Genomic DNA, 22,073 nt, shown 5'->3' on the forward strand with positions numbered 1-22,073 from the left:
TGTTTCTATGTTTTTAAATGTCAAAATTTGCATTGTGCCATGGATGGGGTAGGATACTGCAGCGCCCCTGGAAAATTGAGCCCCCTTATTATGTATGTGAAGCTCCTTACATCCAGCACATTCTTTATCATTTAATATCTCATTTCTTCTCTTGTAAATTGTAATATAAGGTAATTTGTTGCTCATTGATAAAGCTCCTTATAAGACTCAGTCACAGAGACTTATGCACGGCCAGTCAGTAGCTCTACTTATGAGCACTTTACATAAATGTCTGTTTTAGTAGAAATTTGTATTTGTAAAATAACAATGCTGGAGCACTTTTCCTCCGAGGTCTGCGTTGCACTGTTCCTCTCTTATTCCTCTTGAAAAATTATTTATCATTGAAAACCGGTTGTTACAATTTCTCTTGTCAATTGGGTGTGTTCCTATGCATTCTACTCTCAGTGTCAGGAGGAATAACAGAGGAACAGCACAATGCAAAGTTCTAAGAAAAGACGTTCCAGAATTGTTGTTTCATGGAGAATATACATATTTACTAAAACAGACATAACAGAAAAGCTGTCAGATCCTTTTTAAAGGGGTTATCCAGTTTCTAACAAATAACTTTTAATGGACAGAAGTCATGATGGTAAATAACTTACCAGTTGCTGCTTGTACATCGTGCACTGCTACTGTATGTGTAAGAAGGTGCTTCGCAAAAGTGGACTTGGACTGTCCTTTCATTCTTATACACGTCATACTGTGTTGCTGTTCATGTGTTTCTTATATTGGCAATGTTTCTTTAGTTGTCCAAGCCATGTTTATTCTGCATACATACTGGGGGAAGATGGGAGATGTTGGTGGGCTCTGGTCATGTGTGCAGACGCCTGAGCGTGACGCTGCACGGGCTCAGTTCATAGATGGAGCGAGAATATTTAAGTTGTGCGTGTCGAGGAGAGTGTGTAGTGCACTATGTGAGTGCACGTCAGAGAGAGGAAGAGTGGTGAATTGTAGAGCAAGCTGTTCGGTCCAAGGAGGAGAAAAAAACACAGGACCGGCAGTACAGCTGAAACCAGAGTTCATCGCTAAAAAAGACAGACCCTGGGAATCTTGCTGGACAGTATGTACCAGTTACCTTGATATGAGTTGGCTGCTGTAAGTAGCTTTCCCTGAGTGGTTTTTTGCTTAAGAGACTGAACTTGTCAATTTCATTTCCTACTAAGAGACTGCAACCACCAAGCTCTGTACTAATTTGTGTCTGTAACCGCTATTCTGTGTGCCATGTTGTTACCATTGCACTCGTTTCCCCAAGTGGAGTAAAGTACATTTCTGTTGAGAACTGCTGTGCAATTGATATTGTGGTGATAAGGAGGAATGTGCTGTGTCCGAACCACGGGTGGCATGGAGGAGCCTTAGTGAGAGTCAGCATACACGGGGCCAGTCTAAGCCCAGGAGTGGCCATCGCAGGTGGAAAAAGAAAGAAGGTGTGAAGGTGGCAGTAAAACAATGGAGTTTCTGGGAAGGTTAGTTGGGGAAGGTAGTTGTCCACTTGGAAGGGGTACGAGTCCAAGCGGAGAGAAGATGGGAACGGTGGTCTGGTTCCAGACTCAAGAGTATTGATTTGTGCAGGTTGACGACAACGGTGAAGAGATCTTTGTGCACAGTCAGTCAATCAAGTGGGAGCTGATGCCCAAGCGGGTAATAGGTAGAATTCAACCTGATGGCGTGAGATTCTGCCAGTTAGGACGCTGCAGTGACAAGACTGAATTTGACAACAGAACTAGAAGCGATGTTGGGGTGTTGATCGAGATGGCACCTGCCCTCACCTTCAAGTCTACCATGGGAAGAGAATAAACAAGGGCTGATGACTGACAGGCTAAGAGTGCGAGACACTGCTGTGGCCATTGTGGATAGGCCAGCGGACCTCCCTGACCGAAGCAGATCACAGGTTGTTGAGAGAGGACTAATGGACTGCTCCATTCATGTGCAGACTCAACTGACTATGCAGGTACTTTCCTATCTGCAGTTACTAAGAACTTCCCTACGGCTGCTTTGAGTGACTTGGGCCCTAATGACTTGGAGGCCCTATATGTGCTTGACGTGGTTACGCACCACTTCTAGAGGGAGATCGACAGCCTCCACCGTGCCAATGTAGTGGAGGCTGTGGATCCCAATCAGGTAGAGAGTGACCAGAGACTCAAGCAGAAACAGGTCCCGTAGTCCCTGTGTACCTCAAGTTGTTTTATTTAAAACAATTAAATCGCCAAGCTATGTACCCACTAAGAGACTAAAACCACCAAGCTCTGTATCCATTATGAGCATGCAACTGCCAAGCTCTCTACCCATTAAGAAACTGCAACCACAAAACTCTGTACTTGTTTAGGACTGTAACCGCTATGCTGTACGCCATATTCTGTAACCGCTAAGCTGTGCACCATGTTGTAACCATGACGCTCATTGCCCCAAGTGGAGTAAAGTCTGCTTCTGATGACAGCTGCTGTGTCCAACTCCATTACTGAACCATCGCTCAGTGGGGTACTGGGTCAGGGACAAGGGCCACACACTCTAAAAACTTACACATGTTTGAAGTATGCAGCAATGTCATATTTACAGACATATATAATATTTTAGTGTGTGTATTTTCACTAATATAGTGTAAAATGATGAATAGAATGTTTAACAGCGATGCAGGTTGTATGCTTCAAACTTTTACCAGAGAACTGTTGCAGAACAGGGCCTAAGAACAAAGCAGTCAAACACACTGCAGTGCACCCACATTCAGCTGCTCTCATTGTAAAAATTGAAGAATTTTTCAAATCGGTTATAATCTGGACAACCCCCTTTAAGGGTCAAGTGCAGCTTGTTGTAAATAAGAGATCAAAGGAACCTAGAGGGAGAATACTTACTGCAAACATCTGATATTCCACATAACTCATAAGGCTTCTCCTGAGCATTGTGTGCCATCTTGACCATGCTAGTTGCTACATCACTATCCTCATACCACAAATTCTTTGAGCTTGTACAATTATTCCTAATGCCTTTTACAAACAGTTCGTTCACTACTCAGTCATTTGTTCTTGGTGTAATATGCTTTTCCTTTGTGTTTTTTTTTATAGTGGTGTGAACAACAGGAGCAGTGTAGGCGACTGCACCTTACGGATTTGCTGGTAGCACCATTACATCGATTAACCCGATATCCACTGCTCCTTAAGAACATATGGAAAAAAAGTAATGATGCTGCAGAGAAAGTGTCCATCTATTCAATGAAGGAAAAAGTTGAAAGTTCTATAAGTAAGTTTAGAATCTTTTTTTTCTTTTTGCTCAGTGGAAACCATTAAAAAATGTTTTAAAAAAATTAAGGGTTTTTCTGGGATTTTGATATTGATAGCCTATCCTTACGATAGGCCATCAATATCAGATCTGTAGGGGTTTGACTCCCGACAACCCCACCTTTCAGCTGGCTGGAAGGATCAAGACCCCTTTATTGTTTACCAAACACAACGTGGTACATTTGGTAGTGACTGTGTCTGGTATTTCAGCTCAGTCCCATTCACTTAAATGGGACTGAGCTGCAAAGAGCTGCAGAATCAGGCACAGCAGTTACAAAATGTACGGCACTGTGGCTGGTAAACAATAAAGGGAATGCTGACCTGACCTCCGTCACTCAGCTGATCAGTAGGGGTGCCAGGAGTTGGAGCCCCCACTGATCTAATATTTATGCCCGATCCTAAGGATAGACCATCAATATCAAAGTCTCGGAAAACCCCTTCAAGAATGTGTTTGAACAGCAGTATCTTCGTATAGCACCATTTATACATAGTATCCATGCACAATACATCTATTTGCTACTTCATTTATGTTATTGTTTTATTAAATAACCTGATGTTTAGGCTTGTGTCACATACATAGCCAAGTGCCTTTTTTTATTGACATTGCCGATCCCAATGGTAAAGCTGCAGCCATTTGTACACAGTGCACGCAACATTGTTTGAGTTCGACCGGTAAATCTTTAGATCAGAACAATGCAATAATAATGCTTAACAAATGTTTGATCCCATGCTTGAATCCTGGTATTAAACCAAGGTTAACTACTGTGAATGTACTTCTATATGTACACTGCAAAACAGACTCATCTCATTTCTGTGGGGACAGTGAAAAACCAGTATCTCAGGTCTGTGAAATCCCTGGAAAATACTGTCCGGCTAGGTTATCTGTTGATCTGTTAATAGCAGACTTGTCCTCACAGACAGAGCATGTCATAGAGTCTAGACGGTCATAACCGGTTATGTTATTTTAGGATTAATGTAGGATAATGTACTAATAATAGTAAAAAAGAAGCAATTATCAGTGGAACTGACCAGCTCTAAAAGTGCCGCAGGATACAATACTCTTCTCAGAGGGATACATCATCGCTAGTTATAGGACTCTATCATGAATTGTTATTTCTTACATGACACAAAGAATTCCTTCCATACATCACAATGGTAAGGGAGCTTATCATACACACATTACTCTATGCCAGGAGCAATCCATAGTTTTTCAATGGATTTAGATGTAGCATCTATAATAAAATGCACATAGAGATTGTTTGCAAAGCTAAAAAGAAAAGGGCGTTTTCCCATCCACAGAATATGCCATAAATGTCTGATAGATACTGGTCCCAGTTCTGGGATCCGCACCTAAATAGAGAATGAAGGTCTCCCGACCCTCGTCTCGCCTGGTGCAGCAGCCACTGGCTGCAGATTCCGGGCTAAGGGTTCTCTCCATTGTGTTGTATGGTTGTTACAGAAAATTCTGCTTCCTCGGCTGTTTCGTAACTCCCATTAAACAGAATTCCATTGAATGCAAGCGTGGCCCTCTCGACACTAGCCTCCTCCCAGACTCTGCGGCCAGTGGCCACCGCATCAGGCAAGGCGGGGGTCGGGAGAACCCTGTTCTTGATATAGGTGCGGTTCCCAGAGTAGGGACACGAATCTATCAGACATTTACGGCATATTCTGTGAAAATGACATTAATGTCTAAGATGGGAAAACTGCTTAAAATGTGTTGTAAATGAATTATATGTCATGACACATATATAACTCACATATCATAACTGTTTGATTAATCAGTTGGTAACTAATATGATCAGTATCTTAATGATTTCGGTATTGTGCCCCACTGCTTAAGGGCATATTCACACAAGGCAGATTCATTGCAGAAATTTCTGCGACAAAAAAATGACTTCCATATATCTGAATGGGTTTGTTTCTGCAGCATGCACAAATATTTCTGCAAGTTCCATCCAGATGAATGGGACAGTCGCAGAAATATCTGCAACAAATCTGCTTAGTGTGGATATACCCTAATGATGGTAATTTGGAATTATCCTTAATGTTTCTAGGAGATCTTGAAGGGAAAGTGAAATGGCTGGATAAGTCACAGAAATTCAAACAACTTCAGGATGTAATTGTGTGGCCATGTCTATGGGAGAGAGACAAACGATTCTTCATACCAGAGGTATTTTAACGTCTTAAAGGGGTTATATGGTTTTAGAAAAAACAATTTTCAAATACCCTTAAGGAAATCTAGGTAAATAGGGGGACATCACTCAGGATGCTCATCTATTAATCACAGTGGTGAGTGGCTACAAAGAGCGTATTTAATTCTGGAGGACCAAGCATGTCCATGCATTATACAGATCACCCATTGATTTCAATTTAACTGCGTTGCTTTATTTCTCCCGTGGTGGTGCTGCAAGGGAATAAAACTTGATACTATGTTCCCTCACAGATTACAGTTGACTATTGGGGGTTTCAGCAGTGTGACACCCTGTGATCAGCTTATCATCAGAGGACTATCAAAAAGGATTGTCAAATGCAGTCAACTCCTTTAAATATGTTACTTTAAATGATTAATTGTGACTTAATTAATTATGATTTTTTACATTGGCCAAAATTGGCCAGTGTAAAAGTACCTTTATTGACACGAATGGCTGTTTTCCACAGCCGATTTGCATCCGTGCGGGACCCGATTTCACAGATCCCTCACAGACTTGAGTCCATTGAGGGATCCGTAAAAAACAGTCAGGAATAGGACATATCCTATTTTTTTACGGCCCGTTCACACGGTCTGTTATAAAAAACAACCATGTGAATAGCCCCATAGAAGTACATTGATTTTAATGCAGCCGCGTGACGGCCGTAAGAAAAACCTCCATCACGCGGCCGATTATCCCATTCATGTGAATAAGCCCTAAGTAATTATGGCTTAAAGCTTTCTCTTAATAATAACTAAATGTAATATAGCTAAGTCTGTGCTATGGAATATCACCATATTTTACAAATATACGGCCAACATATAATAACCATAAAAATCTTGATCATAAATATTTGTGTTTATAATATTTATATTATATATTAAAAAGAGCTGTCAGCTGTAATATCTAATCTCATACTGTGGCTAAGTGTAAGTATCTATTGTTACAAAAAAATCACAACCCCTCTTTAGGCAGCTGTAGATGTATATTAGATCTAGTGCAACAAAAAATGTTGTGTCTAATGTGCATTTTCTGTCACCGTGCTTGCTGAGTGGGATGGATCTTCCTGGTGTGATGTCAGAACTGTGCTGTGTTCTCTGAGCCTATCAGATGTCTCCCCTCTGATGTGCACCCCCCCCCCCTCACAGCATAAAGCCTCTCACACATACACTTAGGGAAAGATACTGCAATTCCATCCCCTTCTTTCCTGCCTTATACTTACAGTATTACACTAGTCAGATTTTATGAGAACTGAGGAGGTTTCTGAACATTTATAAAGAGCCTGTAGTTAGGGAAATGGGAACTAGGTTTTTGGAAGGTAAGTATGCTCTCCTCTAATAAAGATACAGATGTGTCCTTCCTTACTTTTTCTCTTATCTCAACATATCCTGAGATGTGAGTCTCGAGATGACCAACTTTGAAATAAAACATGATTTTGCGATACTCTGTCATGAGATGCTTGTGCTGTTTGTGTCGACCGTTGGCCACCCAGTGGTTGTGGTGTGTATTGCTGCCTGTCTTGGGTCTTGCTGGCATGTCACAATATTGAATTGGTATCATGAGAAATTAGAGACCTTAATCAAATTCAAGCAAAGGTAAGGGTGGACACATCTGCATATTACAATGCTTTGTGCATTTAGATGTACTACGGTTTAAAAAAAAGATGCTTTTTATGTCATAGCCATACAGATGTAGCCATCTTTAACTTGACTCTGATAACTTACTGCAGCGTGTTATCATATAACAAAAGCCAATGAAAAGCCATTAAAAAAGTCAAGTTAAAGGGTTGTCTTAAATTGGAAAAACATGGCTGCGATCTTCAAAAAACAGAACCACACCTGTACACAGGTGGTGTGTGGTATTGCAGTTCAGCTCCATACACTTCAATGGAGCAATGATGTATTTACCGCGTTAAGAGTCAAGTTAAAGATTGTTACATCTGTACCACATATCAGTTATTACAATCGCTAATATGCAATTCCCCCTTAATTGTTTTTTTGTTTTTTTTTCTACCCAGGGCATGAAACACTATTTTAAAGACACCAATGTAGAGACCATGCTTTCTTCTCCCAATAGACACCTCCTTTATGAGGGGAGACTTACCCTAACAGGTCGGTATTCTATTGTACTCTACATAACATGCTGCTAAATTGCACTTTAACATAAGTATGTATACTCTTCTCTTTTTTTTTCCAGATAGCACACGTCTTTCGGATGTTTACCTGCTTCTTTTTGATGACTTTTTGCTGATAACAAAAATTAAAAGAAACAGACGGGTAATTAAGATAGTCAAAGTGTGATTGAAGGTCATGCACTTTATGTTAGCAAGCTGTCCTTATTCTCAAAATACTACAAAGAGTAAGAAAAATATAAAGTATCAATATGTTCACAAAACACTTTAGGCTTCGTTACCATCTGCGCTACGTAGCGGCTCCGTTCCGTCTGAGCTTTCCGTCGGAACGGAGCTCTGACAGACACACACGGAAACCATAGGTTTCGACTACGCTTTTGTTTCCGTCAAAATGACGTGTCTAGTGTTGGGATAGAAAACGTAATGTCATTATGAACGGAGAGTGCAAAGTGACATATATGTAGTTAGGAAAACTGGGCGGACCGGGGCAAATTGAATTTAGTTTGAAGTACTTTAAAAGGTAGACTATCTCTAGTGTATGGATCAACTATTTCTACAAAGTAGAAGAGGTTGGCTTTAAACCAGGGCCTGGACATTGCGGCGGTGATACCATCAGGTAGGAGAGGAGTAAAAAGAAACGAGGTCATAGGCGATTTTGCGGAAATCAGAGGGTACAATTTTGTACTAGTTCTCCATATGTTTTTAGTGAAGGACATTGGGCCGAGTAAGGATGTTGGCAGAGTGGCCGCAGTACAAAATCAGAGCATCTAATTGGAATGACATGGGGACATCCACAGCTTTTCAATGTAGGTCCATTTGTTGCAGACTCCCAAAAAGCCCAAGGAGGAAATCTACAGAGATGAATCGCCAAATAATAGCAGAACATGTCTGGGAAATCAACTGCCCTGGAAAGTTTTAGCTAGGACTGTTATTGAAATGTGGTGACATTTATTGGCCCATATAAAATTATTGAAACTTCCGGAGAGCCAAGCGTGATAATGCCATTGGCAGGGATTCCAGGAGGTATAAGAATTTTGGTAATATGTTTATCTTAACTGCAGCCACTCTAGTTTCTAAAAAGGAACTCCCTTTTCCTTTTAGTCTTTGGTAGAGTGTTAATTTCCTGGAAAATTGTTGGGAAATTCCATTTATACAAAGAGTCATATGAGGAAGTGAGATTGATCCCTAGGTATTTAAACGTATGTTCTTTCCAGGCGTTACTATAGGACAGGTGAAGAGTATTTAAAATAGATGTGGGGAGATTAAGGGATAAGTATTCACTTTGCACTCATACTAATCTAAGGTGGAATGCAGGTTTGGAAGACATATTTTCGGGTTGTGTAGTTAAGAGTGTGGAGTTCTAATGTGGGAGGCCAATGGCTCTATACACAGCACAAATGGTATGTCAGAAAGGGGGCAACCTTCACGCGTACCATTGTGTATGGTAGTAGTGGGGAAGAGGCATCAGGTTATTGAATTGTTGCGCTAGAGGGCTCATATGGTTTGTAAAATAATACTTGAAATGCCAAAGCATCTAAACTAAGGAGTAGACCAGAGGAGTTACTTTTCATTAATATAAATCAATAAGGTCAATTGTGCATCGGGCATGGTCTCCGGCCTACTGGTGATTGACAAATCCGACTTGGTCCTCGTGAATTAAGTCAGGGAGGAGAGAACCTAGCCGGTTAACCAGTACTTTAGTGTAGATTTTAAAGAGTAGCTAAAAGTTTAACAAACTTCTGACATGTCATAGTGACATGTCAGAAGTTTGGATTGGTGGGGGTCCGAGCACTGAGACCCCCACCAATCGCTAGAACGAAGCAGCTGAAGTGCTCGTGTGAGCGCTCAGCCGCTTTGTGTCTGTTTGGCTTTTCCGGAAAGCCGATGTATCGGAGTACTGGCTCATAGACTTTCTATTGAGTCCGTACACCGATACATTTATTTCCGGAAAAAGACGATCAGACACGAAGCAGCTCAGCACTCACACTTCAGTTGCTTCGTTCTAGCAATTGGTGGGGGTCTCAGTGCTCAGACCCCCACCAATCCAAACTTCTGACATGTCAGTTTGACATGTCAAAAATTTGTTTAACGTTTAGCTACACTTTAAGGTCAGCAGTTAATATTGCTATGGGGCGGTAGTTAGCGCAGCCAGATAGGTCTTTTTCTGGTTTAGAAATAATAGTTATATAAGAATTAAGCAGGGGTGGTGAAATGGGGTAACCCGACATAAAGGACTTAAAAAATTCTAGCATATGTGGGGATAGAGTATCCAGGAAGACTTTATAGTATAGATAGAAAAAAAAAAACATCCGGGCCAGGGGATTTGCAGTGGGGAAGTTTGTAAATGGTATCAGTTGGTAGATATTGGTGCATTCAATAACTGTAATGCTTTAGGTGTGAGGGGGGGGGGGGGAGGTGACAGGAATCTATATAAGACGCGGGGGGGATAGGGGAGTCTCAGTTTGGTGAAAACGAAGTCAGAATATGTTTCCCGAGTATTTCTTAAGAATCGGAGATTTCAGGATAAAATCATTTAAGTCTTCAATGGCAGGCCCACATAGGAGTAAAGACGGAATGGATGTCAAGGAGTACAGGGCATGATCTGACCTGGATATCTGGGGTGGGAATAAAATGGTATATTGTCTGACAGTAGGATTAGAGTTGTGCTATAGGTCAGAGACCGGGATTATGGACCAGTTTACTAAAGGTTGCAGTAAGTCTAGGTAGGGCAGACGGTGGGAAGGGCAGCTCAGAGGTAGGGTCTATCAGAGGTGTTTGAAAAAGGCATGCAAAAATCTCTCGACCTATGATGGTGCGTCTCTTGTAAAAAAAAAAAAAAAAAGCAATATCCGCTTTTAAAGTTTGCAGTTTAGGGAGGACAAGGCACAGCTTTGCATTGGAGTTAAGCCCTTTATTGTTAAATGTGATTAGGTGTACAAAGATGTGTCAGGATGGGGGCTTGTAAGAAAATATATTGTGTTTGATTCAAACATACCCAATCAGACGTTGTAAAGTTCGTATCTCCAGGTACTTCCAAGCTTCTCCTTCAGGTCCTTTCCAGGACAGGAAAATCAGATCAGGATACAAGAGGGGAAAAAGAAAGGTGAAGAAGGGAGAGGGTAGACAAACACCATAAAAAATATAGACAATAAAGCAGGTAACAAACAATAAGCAGAAACCAAAGATCTGCCTTTTATTTGACATTGCATAGGAACTCAGTCTCATAATGAGGCCTCACAAGCAAGTACTTGGAGAGTTCCTACAGCTTCTACTTGAGTGCCGATAAAGGCATTTAAGACTAGTATGACTCGGGAGGGGGGTAAAGTTTATCGGAAACTTTGCAGTGTGGAGGAAGAGAGTGCACTTAAGTTATAGGCGTAAGTAGGCCACATCCCACTGCCTATGCAATAGGATGAGATAGGAATCTACAGGAGCATGCAGTCTGGGGCGTAGGGTAGTACGCGCAAAATAGTAAAACCGGATTGGAGGTGATCATTTTCATCTGGATATCCGCTTTTTCTGGTGGCTTACAGTCTACCAAGCAGATGCAGGTGGTGGAAGTGAAGGGATAAGTTTCGAGTTTGGTAATTTTGGAACAGGAACGTTCAAAGTGTCACATAACTGTTGCGGGTCAGCTGCAGTGCAAAGGGCAGCAGATCGATACTCTCTTCTGGCAACGAGGCTGAAAGGAAAGCCCCAATGGTAGAGTAAGTGATGGTCACTTAAGGTTGTAAGGAGGGGTCAGAGCTGTCTACGCTTTTGACGGGTGGTCCAGGAGAGATCCGGAAGTAATTAAATTGGAGCACCATCAAATTTAAGAGTGCGTTGGGATCTAGCCTGGCCATTATGTCCTCTTTGACTGCTTAGTCTGTAATAAAACATATAACGTCTCTAGTGTGGGGAGGAGCCTTCTGGATGTACAGCTATGGGGGCACTGTCCATTTTGACCTTGTAGATTGCAGCAGCTCCTAAGAACCTATAAATAAATAAGTCCCCATCCCCATATAAAGAAGTCCACATCATGCATAGCTTCTGCAAGGCCACGAACCCTGAGATTGTTGTGTCGACCTCTATTGTCCAGGGCCTCTAGATTACTCTGATAATCGCAAATATCATCATGTTGCGCTTGGACTGCAGTTGAGAAATATATCTGTGTGTAGAGACGTGGTCATCCTCTAAGGTCTCAACTCCATGTAAAATATGTTGGATGTCTTGGCGGACTGTCTCAATTTTAGAGTGACATGCTTCTTCCACTTCTGTAAGGAGTCCTCTTTAGTTGGAATTTCTTTTGTGTAGGAGCACCATAGCATCCTGTTAGTTATGAGTTCATCAGACTGAGTCTAAATACGGGGACCACAGATGCATGTCAGAATTTTATTATGCGAGTCGTAAAGTGGCAGACAATGTAGATTCATCCTTCTCAAAATTATAGCATGTAGCTGAGGGGGCCTGTAGTTTAACATGGTATTGTTCCAGGTCAGCAGTCAGTGAGGCACATCTCCGGGTCTTAGCATGTAGGGATGGGGAGGCATGGGCCTCCACTAGAGCAGAAGAGGCCTGGATCTGTATTGGAGCAGGAGAGGAAGCCTGGTCATGCAATGAGCCGCCCAGTGTGGATTCACAAACCGGCAGGCCAGATTCACCTGCTGGGTGCAGGACAAGTGAAGTCCCACCAATGAGGGCTCCATCAGCGGTAATCCCCTCTGATGGGCCACTTATGGAGGAGTCCCGGGTGATGGCATTAGCATATGGATGGCCAGGGGGTGATTAGTCTTGAGGAAGGCGTCCAGGGGACCCATGATGTAGAAGCCAGACGGGGAAGCTAGGGAGCGGCTCTGGCTGTGATTGCTCATCATGGTGGGGGTAAGAGATTCAGCCAATTACATATTTTCCCTCTTGAGAACTGTCCAACTCCATCGGCTTACTGGAATGCCCTTGGAAAACGTCATTTTTATTAACCATTTCATAGCCACCATGCATTTGTTTTTCTCAGTGCTACACGCTAAAATAATTTTTTTATTTTTTTGCACAGGTCAGATAAAGTCTTTTAACGTGCCACATGGAAACCAAGTTTATTTTGTGTTATCTAGGTATAGACATGATCTGAATACAAGTTTAATGTCTTTTTTAATTAGTGGTGGGTTGAAATAATCCCTTCATGCATTGCAATATGAAATATGTGTACTTCGAATGAATTTGATTTTTCAAACGTTTCAAAATTCTATGTAGCAGAATAAACATGTTGGTTGAATTGAAGCGGGTGGGGGTAACACATCCATAATATGTAGGATGATTAAAGGGGTTGTCTCATCAAAACAACCCCTTTTCATTATGCCCTAATAGGGCATAAAGATGTAATAGAGGGTCCCCCAGTTGGTAACCTCCCTTTCCCAGACTCGAGCTGCCCATCTATTACATGAACAGCTATTTGTCTAAATGGTAGCTATGTAATACTACATTTCCCCTGCAAAATGTCTACCGGGAGCGGCGGAAGCCAAATCAACAGTGATCACCTGATTGCAACAGCAGCTTCTATCTGAAATAGGTTATCTCTGAGACAACACTAGTAAACTATGTATGGAGGGAAAAATTATTGTTATCCTTGTGATTGGCTTGATTTAATACTTACTACTTACTGAATCATGAATGCATGTTGGTCTTACAGAAATCTACAAATATAGAAGTTAGTACAACGTATCCATCTTTAAACCCAGAGCTGCAGTCCATTATGAAAGAAGGAGGTTATTGCAAGGTTCTGGATCAGCCAATTCCACTTGACAGACTGACCGTTAAAAGCATTGACCTTTTCCACGTGACAGGTAAAATAATATAAATGGTTTACTGCCAAATTAAATTTCTCTATCAATTTTCTATCAATTCATAGATGTTAAAGGTAAAGGATGATGAAACTTTTTTTTGTATATAAGGAACTGTATGGTCAGCAGTTTCTAATATTATTCCCAAAAACTTTATCTTAGAAAGCAGGAATAATTTGGGTACAAGGGAAGAGCGGCTGCCAGGAAATCAAAGTCCCAGTGGCTATTCTACTGGTGCCATCAGTAATATATAGGCTTTGCTCTCTTCTCCTGAAACCAGAGGGATATTTATAATGTGCTGACTTATCATGACAGACCCTCTCACACGATACAGGCACTGTAAATAGTGTCACTGCTCTGTATTACACCAGTAAAGCACGCACTCTCACTCTCCCTTATTACCAGAAGGTCTTTTTTTCAAGTTTATCTACGTAACTATGAACATGGCCTATTTACACATCTATCATGCATATCATTTTAAAATTGACCTACAAAACATGAATTCATCCCTTGTGTCTCTTGGAACAGTGTATGGAATGAAGCATGCATTTTTGATCCAGCATGAGAATCGCTATCAACAGTGTATTGCGGCCTTCATTTTGCAAGCAAATACGGAATCTGCTAAGGTTAGTTTTGTTTTATGTCTCTCAATTATTGTGGTCCTCCACTTTATATTATAGCATCAAAGAACTGACAAGTAATTGCTATTCTTCTTCACGCTTGTCCTGTGAAGCCAGAAATCACACAACTGCCCAAAAGCTGTGTGTGTTATTGCGCTCGCCTCACTTACACACACACACACACACCTAGAACTTAACTAAACTTATTGTCCTACCCATAGAAACTTAAAATAACAGAAACATTATATATAATAGACACAAGTATTGGGACACACCTCTTAATCATTGAATTCCGGTGTTTTATTTAGTCCCATTGCCACAGGTATATAAAATCAAGCACCTAGCCATGCAGTCTGCCTTTACAAACATTTGTGAAAGAATGGGTCATTATAAGGAGCTCACTGAATTCTAGCTTGGTACTGTAATAGGATGTCACCATTGCAACAAGTCAGTTTGTGAAATTTCTTCCCTTCTAGTCATTTCAGTATCAACTGAGAGTGGCATTCTTGCAAAGTGGAAGCGTTTAGGAACCACCACAACTCAGCCACAAAGTGGCACACCATGTCAAGCATGGTCGCCGAGTGCTGAGACACATAGTGCATTAAAGTCGCCAACGCTCTGCTGACTCAATAACTGCTAAGTTCCAAACCTCCCCTGGTATTAACATCCGCCTGAAAACTGTGCATCAGGAGCTTCATGACACGGGTTTCCATGGCCGAGCAGCTGCATGCCAGCCTTATATCACCAAGTACAACGCCACGCATCAGATGGAGTGGTGTAAAGCACGCAGACACTGGACTCTGGAGCAGTGGAAACACGTGCTGTGGAGTGATGAATCATCCTGCTCTATCTAGCAGTCTGATGGAGGAGTCTGAGTTTGACGAATGCAATGAGAACATTACCTGCCTGACTGCCTTGTGCCAACTGTAAAGTTTGGTGGAGGATGGATAATGCGTTTTGTTTTTTTTAGGGGTTGGCCTAGGCCCCTTAGTTCCAGTGCAGTGAAATCTTAATTCTTCAGCATACCAAGACATTTTGGACAATTTCATGCTTCCAACTTTGTGGGAACAGTTTGGGGTTCAGCCGTTTTATGTTCTGTGCCCCATGACTGTGCCCCAGCGCACAAAGCAAGGTCCATAAAGGCATGGCTGGGTGAGTTTGGTGTGGAAGAACTTTAGGTCCGCACAGAACCCGGACTTCAACCCCATCAAACACATTTCAATTAGAGCCAGGCCCTCTCATCCAACATCAGTGTCTGACCTCACAAATGCTCTTCTGGATGAATGGACAAAATTCACACAGACACACAACAAAAAAATTGTAGAAGGAATTCCCAGAAGTTATTTTAGCAGCAATGGGGGGGACGGGGACAGGGGGGAAGACAACTTTATAAAAATGGCTATGGATTTAGAATGGTTTCCCATAGAACTCCTGTAGGTTTAATGTGTAAGTATAACACGTAGGTATCCGAATACTTTTGTCCATGTATGTTTATATAATATATTAAGACCCCCAAATTAATTCAGACTCCTATATTACTCCTGACCACAGACCTGACCCTTAAATTATTTTCAGACCCGACCTCCCCTATGTCACAGTCTATGGGTTAAGGCCCAACAACAGAGCACCCAATCAATACTAAGTCCCGCACAAGGGTACCTGAATAGTCCAGACGGTAGCAGAGGCTTTAGCACAGATCAAGGTGGGTGCAGAAGGTTGCGCCAGACGTGGCGGATGACAGCAGGTTGCACTAAAAATGGCGGATGACAGCAGGTGAAGCAGGGCACGACTCCAATCACTAACAGGCTCGGGAACAATAACACAACACGGGATACAGGTAGCGGGGCACGGATAAACACTAAGGGACTATTTGCAAGGAAAAACATAGGAATACTAACAACGCTCAGGCAATGAGCAAAGGGGCAGGGCCCCTCATAGTCCAGGGTGATCATGGGCTAGTTGCTGATGTTTTACATGTGAGCAGATTGGCCCTTTAAGGCCGGGCGCAAGCGTGCGCGCGCACCCTACGGGATACAGCAGAGTGGAGCGAAAGTGAGCGCTGGCGTCTCCTGGGGAGGAAATGTGGGCCAGTGCTCACAACACCATGGCTGCGGCCGTCGAGGGGCGAGTAATTACGACGGTCTCCGGCCATGGATGTTACACCCTAGCTTCACCCTTCAAATGGTATATTCCTAATGAACTGGGATATACAGAATAGGAATATAAAATCTTGCTGTATAAAACGTATCTTTATTAAGATTTAAAAAGTGTTTCTAATTTCGATTTCACAGAAAACGTGGATCTCGCAAATTGAAACTGCCATTTCTTGCTATAGTGAAGCCTACGAATCAAACAGAACATCAATATTTGGTCATCCTGTGGAATCAGCTGAAATCTAGCAGTGTTGTATATTGGATATCCGGATTTAATTTAAACATTTTGTTTACAGTTTTATTATTGTGCTTTATCTTTGCAGAATTTGTAACATATTGAAAATACTACATAACTACTTTTGCACTGTTTTTATCACTACATTTTTTCATAGTGTATATAAATGTAATAATAATAATAATTCACTGAGGCTTCAAGTGTTCTGTAAAACCCTTTTTTATTATTAAGGCAAAATTATATTTTGCTTCAGGTCAGATAAAATTGCACATGTTAAACACAAATATCTGCTATTAAAACTATTAAATTAACCGTCTGCATCCGTTTTCTGAAAGAAAAACATTGTTTTAAAGGATTAAAAACTGGCTGTCTCTTGAAGACAACTTATTTCCAGATTGAAGCCACCGATATCTGGAGGTCTGGCTTCTCACACACCCGGCTAACAGCTAATTCATCAGCCACTGCAGGGAGAAATGAATGGTTGACCACGTACTACATGGATGGCTCAAGTCTGCCAGAGCTACGGTTTGTGTGTGACTCAACTCTGGCTCATAGAGGGGAGTGCCAAGCATGAGACCACCCTCTATTAAGTCCATGTTCCCAAATAGGCCTAATGGACAAGGCTGGTCTTTGTGAGAATGATTAAAAATACATAAAAGCAGAAACTAGTACGGTAACATTCAAAGCATGCATGTTGCTCAGCATCTCACCCACTATCCTATGCTGCCCCCAGGTAGGGGTTGCATAGGAGACCAAATAGAGCCACTTTAAGGATCTGGCACTATTTAGCGCATGTGATCTGAGTCACATCATACTTTTGTATGCAATGCTTAAAGAGGACCTGTCACTAGGTCTTAAAATTTTAACTGGTTCACTGACCTTAATAGCGTTCTCCGATTCCAGCACTGGTTTTCTTTTTTTGGTGGGACGCCCAATTCCAGAGATATGGCCACTGTTGTGTTGGCTCCCTATAGCCTAATTTGCTGTAGATAGCCAACAGGGCGTGAACTACACTCAAGCTGCCTCGCGCAGATTGGTCAGCATCAGAGGCAGGAAAGCTAACTCCACCCAGTTGTCTAACTACAACAAGTTAGCATATAGGAAGCCAACACAACAATAGCCATTTCTCTGGACTGGGGGGGCCTGGCAGGAAAAAATGAAAAACCGTGCTGGACTCGGAGACAGTGAAATTCAGGTCAGTTAACCAGTTTAAAGAAGACCTGTCACTAGGTCATATAAGTTAAATAGTGAATATGTATTTGTAAGTACTAGAGGCTCATGAAATGGTGTGCTAGCAAAACAGGCTCATAGATTTTATTCATATGAATTAATGCAAAAACATTGCTCCTGAAAGTTAGATGCGACACTCAGGAAAGGTCATGTATTACATTAAGGTCTTTTAGGTTACTAACTAAAAAAATGCTAATTCCATGTTTCATGTTCACACAGTGGAGAAGCTTTACAATTTAAATAAAGTCACAATTCTAGTGCACATACCACGCACCACATTTATTAGCTCTTTTGGACACACTTTGCGCCTTGCTTGACAAGGGTGCGCAGCGAATAGGAAAAGTGGGTGTGGTCTGCCAAAGAAGAAGTGTGGTTTAAATGTGCCGCCGTAGCGCAAAAAACTGGCATAACCAAGAGGTGTTATAAGTAAGACTAAAGTGTCCAGCATTATGTGCCAAATTTATCATACAGCACATTTTCTGACCGCCTTGGCGAATCTGCCCCAGTGCGTGTTCCACGGTAGAAATGGCCTGATAACTGTACGTGTTACATTCGGTTTAGGCACTAGGCTAAATCTACGGCAAACTCAAAAAACATCTGGGACATATAGAGAATGCTGCGGAACTGGAAACAAATGAGAAATAAAAGAAAAAAATATATATTTTGTGTCCACTATCCAAATCCAATAAAGCAGAAAAACCAATAATGAACACAGTAACCACAACTAGTTAGAAAGATCTATTTTATTTACCATTTGCTATACAGATTAGAAAACAAATGTTTCAACAAGCATCCTTCCACTCCGCTCAAGTTCATAGGTCTAGTCACAGATACATCTCCAACAGAAGTGCACACTGGAATAACAGCTCTCACAACGTAAGGCACCACTACATGATCACACGTTGTAAACACAACATTGAAAGAAGGGCTTGGAAAGAACACGTCAAATACTCATGCAAAACGGTATACATTTTATAGGATCCAGTTAAGTGTAGTGTAATGTGTATCAATTGCATTGCAAAGTTCAAAAGAAATTCATTATCACAAAGTGCATAGGAAACCAAGAAGCCGCTTTTTACACTCACTGCAGAATAAGAAACAAATCATTAGTGCCAAATTATGTGCCGTTCCCCATCACGTCCAACAGTACATACAGTGACTCGGGGTACAATGTGGCCCCATGAGGCTCATGTTATGTCGTGTTCATAGTGGAATCATGTTTAACTGAAAACTGGTGGTCTTATTTAGAAGAACTGGAAATTCACTGAAACCACAGAAAGGGGGAAAAATGACCAAAGCTTGATTTATTGTTGCTAGTTTTTACTACAATCTGACCAAGAATGTCAGAGCGATAAATACTACATGTAAATGGTCACAGTGATCAGACTGATACGATCACGGTCATCCCTATGGCATTTAAATAGTTACTGGAAGGGGAAATCTCATTATGGGAAATCGTAGGAAATCAATTTTGCTAGCATAGGCGCAATATCAAACGTAGAATCCAGGCTGACAGACGGTTTCTTATTATTAATCTAGGGTCCATCTGATTGGCAGAGGGGAGATTCAGCCTGTGTAAATCCAGCCTTAAGTTGCCCTTAAATTAGATGAAAATCGTCCAAACTCACCGATTTTAGTGGGACAGGGGACTATCTAATGTGTATGAGGTCTCTGGACTCTTCATCCGACAATAGATGTCAGGGGAAAGTATGATCAGGCATGTTGGATTTCAACATGCTCGATACCTTGCTCCCAAGGGAGATAAGCCACTGTAGACTTCCCATGTATATCTGTGAAATACAAACAATATATAATAACATTGCCCATGCTCCGCTTAACCAAACTTGTAAAGAAGAACATACTCAATGGCAAATGGAGCTTTGTACAGAATGTTGTTTTTTTTTTATATGTGAGCACATGGTATATGAATGCAAGTCATTGAATCAGACCATTGCTTTTAAGGAAAAAATCTGTTACCTAGAATAAGAATGACTGTTTTTGAAGTCCATGTACCTCTCACTATTTAAATGTGTCATTCCAAACAAATGCACTTTCCACATATTTAGGGTTATGTTACATGCTTTTATTTCACTCTTTTCCCCTGATCAGTTGTGTATAATTTAGATCTGGACCCAATTTTTGCACTTCAATATGTATACAAAGCCTGTGGTACCTGCTTTGTATGTTTATCTGGCTTCCAGGATTAGATTGCCAATGCAGGTTTTAGGGAAGAGTTTCCATTATTCCTTTAACTGGAAACAACCTAATGTTATTGGGGAACAAATAGGATAAAACTGACCCACAGAAGTGTTTTTATGTAATTATAGACTTTTAAGGTTTTGTATGAGATTAGAAACAAATAAAGTCTGCTAAACATTATTATCTTTCTATGAATTTATTACTGACTTGCATACATAACTGGCATTAACGAAAAAGAAAAAACATTACCTTTAGCAACATGTCGAGTCACTGAAGATAATACATGGACGGTACAAAGAGAGACAAGTCCTCCTCAATTCACAGATAAAATTCTGCACAGGAATCATACTGCACTTTACACTGTTATATGACTTACTGGAGGTTGCCTGACCATGTAAGCAATGCAAACACAAAAAATAACAAATTACCTCGGATTTTAACATATAAAAGCCAATATATGATGTCATTGTATTAACTTCAATTCCCTAATATCGTCTTCATAACAGAATTCCTCCAGCTGTATGCAAGAGAGATCTAAACAGAGAGCAAGGCAGTTTTGAGGATGTCAAATTGCCTAGAGATGCATCTGGGGACAATGACCAAACTCTAGGAGAAAATATGCGGTCTTAAATAACTTTGTAAAACATTCCTCAGTTTAAAGAGATCATCCATCTTCACAACCGTTATTTTTATTGCTCCAATGCATCTAAAGTGAAAAATGAAACAAATCATCTCAATGAAATATCTCCAATTGTTTTGTGTCCTCAGCTTTAATACAGATCAATGTGTCTCCATGTTAACAGATCCTGCAGTCATATTGTCATCTATCGGTCCACCACTTCTCGCCTCGCCTTCAAAATGTATGTTACGAAGAAGTAGGAAACTAATGAAAGTGCGTATACAGGACTACATAGTTTGTTTGTAGTCTGTTACTATGGAAACACATAGGAACTGTAGACACAAAATTATAGATTTTTTAATTTTAAGATTTCTTGCTATGTGCTTCATTTTTAATTTTAGATGCATTGAAAAAAAAAAAAAAAAAAAGTCTCAAAGGTGGCCGTTCCAAACAAAGAAAAGTTTAGTAACTACTTTGCCGTACTGATTTTGAATTCTATGATTTTTTTTTTTTCTTCATTCCTGCCTTAAGCTAAATTCAGATTTCTGCCTGTTTCCGGTTACTAGAGAGCAGTGCACTGTGGGAGCTGAGATTACAAATACAGCTCAGTGAAATTACACATTTAAAGCATTCCATAACATGCCAACGAAGCAGTCATAAAACAGTCTATATCTTGTTGATTGAAAGAAAAATAATGCAGGGGCATCTATCTTCCCAAAGACTTCCCTGCTCTAGCTAAAGGCATAAAAGAGATCATGAAATTCTGTGTATATCCCCCCTGGACATACATGCATATCATACAAATATCCGCAATTAACTGAATACACATACTGAAAGAGGTAGAAGAGAATTTGCACATGTATTAAACACCTTCCAGAATTGGAGGTCTCGTGAACATGTGAGATGACGTCAGTGAAACACATCTAATAATAGTGTAGTACTGCGATGACATAAGCAGAAGCGTAGTAGAGGTAGAAGACGTAGAACAGCTCTCGGTGTCACAGAGCAGGTAAGCAGCTTTTATGCTGCTGGTATTGCTGGATAAGCGCTTGTTGTGTTTAACCCTGTTCACATCTACGTTGGGTATTCCGTTGCTTTGCTCCTTCAGAGGAGCAGAACAAGGGAATCACCGGAAGCATTGGATCAATTTCACCACGGACACCACCGGAGAACCTATTTACTTTATTGGGTTCGATCGGCTTTCCGTCAGGGTGTCTGTGGTTTTACCAGAAACAATAGCGCAGCATGCTGTGCTATTGTTTCTGGTATTTTTGGCAGGATCTGTGACGGAGGCTCCTAAAGGAGTCCCCAATGCAGATGTGAAGTGGGTCTTAGTTCCCCAATAATATTCGCAGTGTATAGCCACAAGACATATTGCCCATGGTGTCGGGTTTAGTTAGAACATATGGCACATTGTTCATAGAAGGTAAACATTTTCTCGAAACACTAAACAAAAATATTAATTTTTATGATAAAAGATAATGCAAGGTGCGCACCTAAAGTCCTGTACAGGTGCCTGACAGGTAATAAGCCCTCAGCCTGTATAAGTATAGATGCTCTGTGGTAAGTTTGG

General features: G+C 41.1%; 1 protein-coding gene across 2 annotated transcripts in view; it reads left to right on the forward strand.

The window, feature by feature from the left end:
* PLEKHG7 (pleckstrin homology and RhoGEF domain containing G7) overlaps positions 1-16,641 on the forward strand; it is a 99,575-nt gene extending 82,934 nt beyond the window's left edge. For both annotated transcript variants that reach the window (XM_075856822.1, XM_075856823.1), the window contains exons 12-18: positions 3,096-3,270; positions 5,363-5,478; positions 7,515-7,608; positions 7,694-7,773; positions 13,294-13,447; positions 13,973-14,070; positions 16,356-16,641. In XM_075856822.1, coding sequence (XP_075712937.1) covers positions 3,096-3,270; positions 5,363-5,478; positions 7,515-7,608; positions 7,694-7,773; positions 13,294-13,447; positions 13,973-14,070; positions 16,356-16,463 — 825 coding nt within the window. In that variant the 3' untranslated portion in view covers positions 16,464-16,641. The remainder of the gene's footprint in view (positions 1-3,095; positions 3,271-5,362; positions 5,479-7,514; positions 7,609-7,693; positions 7,774-13,293; positions 13,448-13,972; positions 14,071-16,355) is intronic.
* The last annotated feature ends 5,432 nt before the right edge of the window (positions 16,642-22,073 follow it).

The sequence above is a fragment of the Rhinoderma darwinii genome, chromosome 3 (assembly GCF_050947455.1).
Source record: "Rhinoderma darwinii isolate aRhiDar2 chromosome 3, aRhiDar2.hap1, whole genome shotgun sequence".
Lineage (NCBI taxonomy): Eukaryota > Metazoa > Chordata > Amphibia > Anura > Rhinodermatidae > Rhinoderma > Rhinoderma darwinii.